We start from the raw sequence: 8,041 nt of genomic DNA, 5'->3' as shown, positions 1-8,041 counted from the left end.
GTGCAGGATGTTGTGACTGATCTAAGCTCTCCCTGAATAACTGATTCTATTTGGCTCCCTCCCCCACATGGATGGGTCAAAATTAATGTAGATGGTGCGGTTACTCATTCTCACAGTAGAGCTGGATGTGGTGGGGTTATTAGATATCATGACGGGGTTTGGATTGCTAATTTTTGGGAGCTTGGATTCAAGAAAGTCATTCATGAATCAGATGCAAAGAATGCAAAGGACATGATGATACACGGGTATGCTGATGAGAAATGTAGCCTTTTATTTCCACATGATTGCAAATAATACTTTTTAGAATAACCACAGTATCCTTTATTAATTATTCAAAAAAGTTATAAAAAAAAAACTTCGGAAAATATATCACCGAGTGGCTATTGACTTCTTGCAAACCACAAATATAAACTAAAAGTAAACATTGTTAGGTTGAAATTGGAACACCATTCCAATCAGCAAGGCACTCCAAAAGTGGGTCAACAATCCTTGCTTCAGAGATTGCTTTAAACACTTTATCTAAGTCCTCATCTGGTGAATTGATCTTTTCTCCTGTAAGCAAGCCAGTCTTTAACTCTTCCCTTACAAACTTATATAACGGGTATGACCTGCACTCCTTAATTCTATTTGGAATTGCTGGCTCACCATTCTCATAACCCACCCTTGCCCTTTCAACTTCCTTTGGCAAAACACGCTTAAGTTCATCTTCAAACTCATCAATCTTCTCAAAAACTGAAGCACTGTTCACATTATTCATCTTCCCTTTCACAACGTTCTTATGTGCTTTCTCATAAAGAACTTGTTTCAGTTTCGGCATCAGTGGGTATGCAACATTGAAGGGATCATCAATGTATGAAAACACATATTCATTATCAACCACTTTGAGTAAATCTTCTTCACAAAGTCGATCAAATAGGTCCTCTGTAGAAGGAACTATCTTATTTGTAACTTGGCTTATAGTGTTTTTCACAGTGATAATGAAGATTTCTTCCAAGTGCCTCAGGTCAATGGCTTGACATAGTGCTGCCAAATAAGTTGAGCACATGAGCTTCAAGATCTCAATAGCCTCACTAGTTTTTCTTGCAGAAATCAAACCCAGAGAGTTCACATCTTGGTTGTGATGTTCTGCACTTTGAACGTGACTCGTCACTGGATTTGCCAAAAATTGAAGTTCAGAACAATAAGACGCCATTGCAACTTCACATGCCTTAAAACCATAATCTAAGCTTGGGTTTCTAGAAGCAGAGAGATTCGATGGCAACCCATTGTTATACATGTCGTTTACCAGCTCAGTGAACTGTGCAAACACAAGTTTGCCTATGGAAGCAACAGCTAAACGCGTGTTGTCCATTGAAACTCCAATGGGTGTGCCTTGGAAATTACCACCATGGAAAGCCTTGTTACTTGAAATGTCGATCAAAGGATTGTCGTTAACAGAGTTTATCTCCCTTTCAATGGACTTGGTGCTATATCTGATGACTTCAATCTGTGGTCCTAACCATTGAGGAGAGGTTATAAGAGCATATCGTTCTTTCCTGGGCTTTTGGGATTTCAGAGATTGCTTCACATAAGAGCTACCATCTAAAATGTGTTCCATAATTGCAGCAGCTTCAATCTGACCAGGATGGTGTTTAAGATTGTGAATCAGATGATGAGTGAATTCTGGCTTCCCATGCATTACTTCAGCAAAAATGGCGGATGTGACTTCTGACAATAATGCTAAAATATTTGCTTCAAAAAGCACTATGGAAGCCAATCCAGATCCAACAGCTGTGCCATTCACAAGAGCAAGGCCTTCCTTGGGCTGCAATTCAAAGAACTTCACAATATCCATGTGGGACCCACCATTGTCTATATCTCTCTCATCGCCTGATGATTTATTGGTATCGATACCCGTGTTAGTAGTAATGTAATTAATTGTTGGTAAACCCAAAAAAGAAAACAAAGTATCAATGGGCATGTACTTCTTTTTGGGTTGAAGCCATGTGTGTGTGTGTATTATATATATATGCGCGCGCTGAAAGAATTACATAAGTTATTGAATTGGTTGAAACATGAGTTAGTGGTCTAATTGTAGTTGAACCAGAGACAACATAATTATGACAAAAATAATATAATTGAAATATAATGTACAAAAATATTTATATGTAAAGATATAACACTTATGAAAAAGTAATATTTAAAAAAAAGCATAAATCGACAAATAAATATAATATTTACACATAACCAATAAAAAAAAGTTAGTAAAGCATAAATCTAACGGACTACTTTTCTTTTATTTTTCAACTCAAAACGACTTTATTTCAAGCTCAACAATTACGGAAAAATATGAAATTTAACATGATTGATCCTTTTAAAATTTTTGACTGGACTGATCAGTTGGTTCACTAATCTAATCGGCCGATCAAGCTGAGTTTTGATACCATGCTTTATCAATTGACACTCATGGAACCGACCTTTGAGTGCTGAATGCATATGCAGCATATATATGTTGTACCTGTATTATTGATGCCAGCTTGAAGGAAAGCTTGGTTGGGAGTAAGGAACTCTCCGGAAGGCCCAATGGCTTGTGAATTTGGGCGACCAACAAGCAAAGCGAGAATGTAGGAAAGAGGGATGAGATCGCCGGAAGCAGTGATGGTGCCACGGAGAGGCAAGCAAGGAGTGATGTTGTGGTTGAGCAGTTTGGTGATCGCTTCTAACATCTCAAATCGAATGCCTGAGAAGCCTTGAAGCAGAGTGTTCACTCTCACAACCATTGCTGCTCTGCTTGCTGGCACAGGTAGAGTGTGCCTTGTCCCTTTTCCCTTGTCGAATATCGCACAGTTTAAGAATCTAGCGGCACAATAATCGTTATTTTTTTTCCCATCAGAGGGTAGGCATTGTATGTGCATTTAAATCAAGGTAATCAAATGGACCACTAATTAACCCATTGAAGCACAGTGGTCTAAGAGTTAATATTGTAATTTGAATCGACTCACTTATTATTAAAATAATATAAATTAATTAAAATATATAAACATATCCATATCTAACCTTGAAAAGTATAATGTTGAAATAAATATGTATTAATTTCCAAGTAAATGGAATATACATTCATATATAAATTACACATAATTTAACAAGACAAAATCATTAAATTACAATTTGATGGATTATTATTTTTTAAACTTAAAATGATGTTGTTTTAGGCTTGGCTTAGCTTTGAACAAAAAATTTATAAATAGCTTGGTTGACCCTTTTAATCCTCTTAACTGCACTAATTAGGGGATTGATTCACCAATTCACTTATTTAACCAGCTTACTGAAATTTGGATGTTAATATTATGATAGAAACACTAATTTTAAGTTGCACATAAGTTTTTATATTTTTGATCTAATTGACTAATAACTTTGTTCTTTTTAATTAACAAGCATTTTGAGATAGGTGAAATATAAACCCGAAAAAATAAATCCAATGAGGGATGGTTTGTTAAAAACATTGCTTAAGAATATGTGTTGATAAACATTTAGTGTAGCTGAAATTCAAAATTTTGGTAAATAGTTAAATATAAGTTTTTTTAGTTCATTGTTTATTAGGTTTAGTTGAACTATGGATTAGTTAAGTTATTGATTATTAGGTTTAGTTAAATTAGGATTGGAAACTTTATTTATTTTAATGTTAAATTTCAGTTTTAGCACTAAATTCATTGAATTTTAGTCTAGTGAAAGTTGTGTTTTAGTTTTGAATTAGTTTTCTATTATTTTAGTTTATTTTGCTGGGTGGAATTGATTTGGTATTTCAGATACAAATTAAAACAAATTTATATAAAAAAATTTAAATTTTTCATGGCAGTTATTTTATTGATCACCATGGAAATTTCTTTTCATGATGGTTGATTAAATAAACACCATTTATTGAGGCATTTTCGTGACAGTTATTTTCTAAAAGCAAGCGGAAAGCAAATTTTTATAGTGGTTGTTAATCTTCAATTTTTGACATTGACAATAATCACTACGCCTCTAAAACCGTTATGAGAAAACCTTTTTAACCGCCATAAAAGATGTTTTCTGCAATAATATTCTATTTTTTTCAATATAAATATTTTGTTGATGTTATTTAATTAATAAATTACTAGTATATCTCTGTTGGTTTTTTCTTAATTTAAAATTTATACAGATTATTATGAATTATGACTTTTGTGAAAACTACTTATACTGTCCTTTGTTTAAAAAAGAAGCTATGTAAATTCTTTAAACGATGAGTTTGTTTTTTTAGCCATACACAAACTTCTCCATGAGTTTGGATGAAACTATAACTACCCCTCAATATATTCCAGTCTGACGAAAATTTAAGAATTTTTTTTATTTTTGTTAAAAAAATTTGAAGTTATATTTGTTAAGAGAAAAATTATTCAAACTTTCCATCTACTGCACAAAATGAAAGCGTATAATGCTGTTTGATATGGGAAAAATTAGTCTGAATCGTTTTTAAAACAGTTAAGCTAATAAAGTATTCCTAAATATGTACATAGTATTATAATATCGTTGGAATAAAGAGTTCCTCATGTTTTGCTCAAAAAAAAGGGGGGGGAGTTCGTCATGTGGAATGTCCATATTTAAAATTTTTAATTAATTTTTTCTAAATAAAAATAAATTTTTGAAAAAAAATAGTTCAAAAGTTATTGTTATTTTATATTTCATACCTATTAAAATAATTATTTTTTAAGAAAACTAAAAAATTAAATCTAAATTATCCAAATCAGATTTGTATGGTCATAGATTTGATAAGTTTGGATTACCATCACTTCAGATGAGCGCCCAAACCCCGCCCCCCGGGCTTTTTTGTTTTTTTTGTTTTTGCCAACGCCCAAACTCATTTTTTAATTGAGCAAAATCCTGTTAATTTTTAGACTATAAACGGAGGTAGGGTCTATCATTAAAAAGTAATAAGCCTTTGTTAAAATAAATACCTCTGGCATTTTTGTGTGCTTTCGAAATTTTTACAAACACTTGCAAACTAAGGAAACATTATGGTGCAGGTCAACAATATTGATCGAAATTAATATTTCTTTTTAAAATATCAAAAATGTTAATATAGAAAATAAAATCTATCAACAAATGATACGTGATGTGTGGGAAATGCGCCTTGTGAAAGATAAATTCATCTAATTTATTACGAAAATGACACAAAAATGATATTTAAATTTGAAAATAGTTATCTAAATAATGAAAATTCTTATTTAGTCACACATGATCAAATTGAGATTTTGAATTTGCTATAAAAAACCAAATTGCTCTTAATTCTTTTTTTTTTAAATCATCAACCACCCTTACCAGATGGCCGAACGCCAGAGCTCCGGTGCTAGTAACCCCTACTAGGAGTTCAGGCAAGGCTGTCAGTCGCCTGAGCTCCAGTGGCTAACCGGTGACCGGTCACTGGAACTGCGATCACCGGCAACTATTTTTTTGAAATTTTTACAACTCTAGTAACGCAGTTAATAAGTTTTTTTTAATGCTATTAACAAATTTAATATAGTAGTTAAGAACAGACTTTTTAGAAAATTCAAAAATTGGTATTTTTATAAGTTCAATAATGTGGTTGATAATTTCTTTAACACTATTAACAGGTTAGTATAGTAGTTAAGAACAGGTTTTTTATGAAATTAGTAGTTAATAACAGATTTTTCAGAAAATTTAAAAAGTGATATTTTTTATAACTTCAATAACATGGTTAACAAACCATGTAACGATAGCAACAACTCTTATAGTGTCATTAACAAAATTTCCTATGAAGGTTGATTTTTTTTAATATTAGCTCCCTAAAAAGATTGTGCAACAAAAATTTTCATTGATTAGGCAATCACAATGATAATAAGAGTTGTCAATATCATTACATAACTTGTTATTATAGTTGTTAGTAGCGCTATGAAAGTTATTAATATCATTACATGACTTTTTAACTATATTACTGATGTTGTAAAAATTTAGCTTTTTGAATTTTCTAAAAAACTTGTTAATTACTAACCCCGCTTTTATTTATAAAACCTCATTTATAGTCTATAAACAATGTTTTATAAATAAAATCGGAGGTAGTACTATACTGAACTTATTAATAACTTTAAGAAACTTGCTAATCGTATTATTAAAGTTGTAAAAATGTCAATTTTTAAATTTTCTGAAAAACTTGTTATTAACTATTATATTGAACTTGTTAATAGTGTTAAAGAACTTGTTAACTATATTACTGGAGTTGTAAAATCTCAACAAAAAAAAAATAGTTGTCAGTCACTAGAGCTCTAGTGATCAGTCCTTGGCCGATCGAAGAAGCTTAGGCGACTGGCAGCCAACCTGATCTTGGCAGTGGCCACCAGCACCAAAGCTCTGGCAACTGGCTAGGCAATTTGGCCTTTTCAGCAAATTTCAAAATTCTAATTTAGTCATGTGTGACCAAATGAGAATTTTCATTATTTAGGTAACCAAATAAGAATTTCAAATTTATGTATCATTTTTATTTCATTTTTAAATTTTAATTAGAAATTGAAATGAAAAAAAGCACACACATGCATAATATGTTTTCATTTTGAAGAGGGGGAAGAGCCTGACCTTACAAGCTCCTTTTGAAGAGCAGCGACTTGTTCAGTTTGCTTATGAGAAGCAGCGCCAAAGCCAGTGGTGACACCGTAAATGGGAGTCCCATTCTTAACACTTTTCACTATCCAATCACTGCTCGCCTTCACGCCGGCCCTTGCTAACTCCGATAAAACCACCTTCACGTCGGAGCCCCGATTAGCCGCCGCGGCCACCTGGGAAAGCGACAGCCTCGCGCCGCCCAAATGGACGACGGCCCTCCAGTAGTCAGTCGCCATGGCTCTTACTTCCTCCAAGTGGCTTCCCTTGAGCGACTCTGCTGCCTCCCCCCATCTAAGTGGGTCGGAATAATCGGGAGTTTTCGCCATGCTCTTGCTCTGCTCAAAGCGATGCTTGTTTGACGGATCAACGAATCAATTTATCATTATATATATATATACACATATATTTATATATTACCAAGTTGTAGGGTTCATTAGTTTAATTAGATAGGGGTCGTCTTTATGGTCGGTGAGTAGCGGTGGTTGGCGAGATTCTTCAAACAGAGATATGTGGCTTGTGGGGCAAGTTGTTAGAAAGAGCCAATTAGAACCATGGAAATTCCAAACAAATAATAATAATAATAATAAAAACAAATATGATAAGTATTGAATCACCCACCAGGCGGCTTGTATACTACGTCAAATCTCGTGGTTTTGACTTTTGGAATCTTACAGCGCACTGCATTTGGAAATACCTGAAAATTTTAAAAGTTAAAGTACGATTTTATTTATTTATTTTTCTTCAAGAACACATGAGCACAATGAGTAACCTCAAGTTAAGGGTGAGGCAATCCCACCTCTTATATGTTAAAATAATAGTGATATCACCATTCTTAGCTGACTATGAATTACAAAAAACCTCAAAAAATTATAAAGAAATAGCTTTTAATAAAGTTAATATCGATGAAGTCCCAAAATTATATATCAATAAAAGCCAAAAGAGTGATGTTATTTCTTACTCATATATATATATATATATATATATATAAAAGACCCAAGTCACCATTTTAATGAACTACTTTATAATATGATTATTAGATCATCATAAATATCTTAGTTTTGCGTTTAAATATTTTTAGGGTTTCATTTATACCACATATTTGACTTAATGATTGAATTTACTGATTACAGTTATCATTAATTCTCTCATGGCTTTTCTTGTGTTTTCTTTTCAGTTTTGCTTTCCCTCTTTGATTTCTTTTCTTTTCTTCCCAATTTCTGCCTCTTTCTAACTCCTTTTACATCAAGTAAATAATTAAAAGTTATTGTATTTGTTTGGAGAAATTCTAGAAAAAGAACCCTGAAATTAGTGTTTTCTAATCTAGGCAACACTTTAAAATGATACAGAAGGAAAAAAAACCCAAATTGAAATTTTAAAATTTAAAAAAAATAACAAAAATGCCCCTTTGTGAATAACAGTTTAGCTGGGA

The 8,041-nt window shown here is 32.6% G+C and overlaps 1 protein-coding gene across 2 annotated transcripts; it reads right to left on the bottom strand.

Moving 5' to 3' along the window:
- Positions 1-388: 388 nt before the first annotated feature.
- On the bottom strand, positions 389-7,018 carry LOC114759749 (phenylalanine ammonia-lyase class 3-like). Of its 2 annotated transcripts, none has more exons than XM_028948989.1 (3): positions 6,586-7,018; positions 2,498-2,835; positions 389-1,893 (listed from the first exon to the last, which is right to left on the bottom strand). In XM_028948989.1, exons 1-3 carry the CDS (start codon positions 6,936-6,938, stop codon positions 428-430), a joined length of 2,157 nt encoding a protein of 718 aa, XP_028804822.1. In that variant the 5' UTR covers positions 6,939-7,018; the 3' UTR covers positions 389-427. The 2 variants fall into 2 exon arrangements, with proteins under 2 accessions (XP_028804822.1, XP_028804823.1); XM_028948990.1 differs by having other exon boundaries at positions 389-1,869.
- Positions 7,019-8,041: the final 1,023 nt, after the last annotated feature.

The sequence above is a fragment of the Neltuma alba genome, unplaced genomic scaffold, assembly GCF_004799145.2.
Source record: "Neltuma alba isolate B1F8T4 unplaced genomic scaffold, ASM479914v2 tig00010889_pilon, whole genome shotgun sequence".
In the NCBI taxonomy this organism is placed as follows: Eukaryota; Viridiplantae; Streptophyta; class Magnoliopsida; order Fabales; family Fabaceae; genus Neltuma; species Neltuma alba.
Note: the sequence above shows the minus strand (reverse complement) of the source record. Positions and strands in the feature narration are given on the sequence as shown.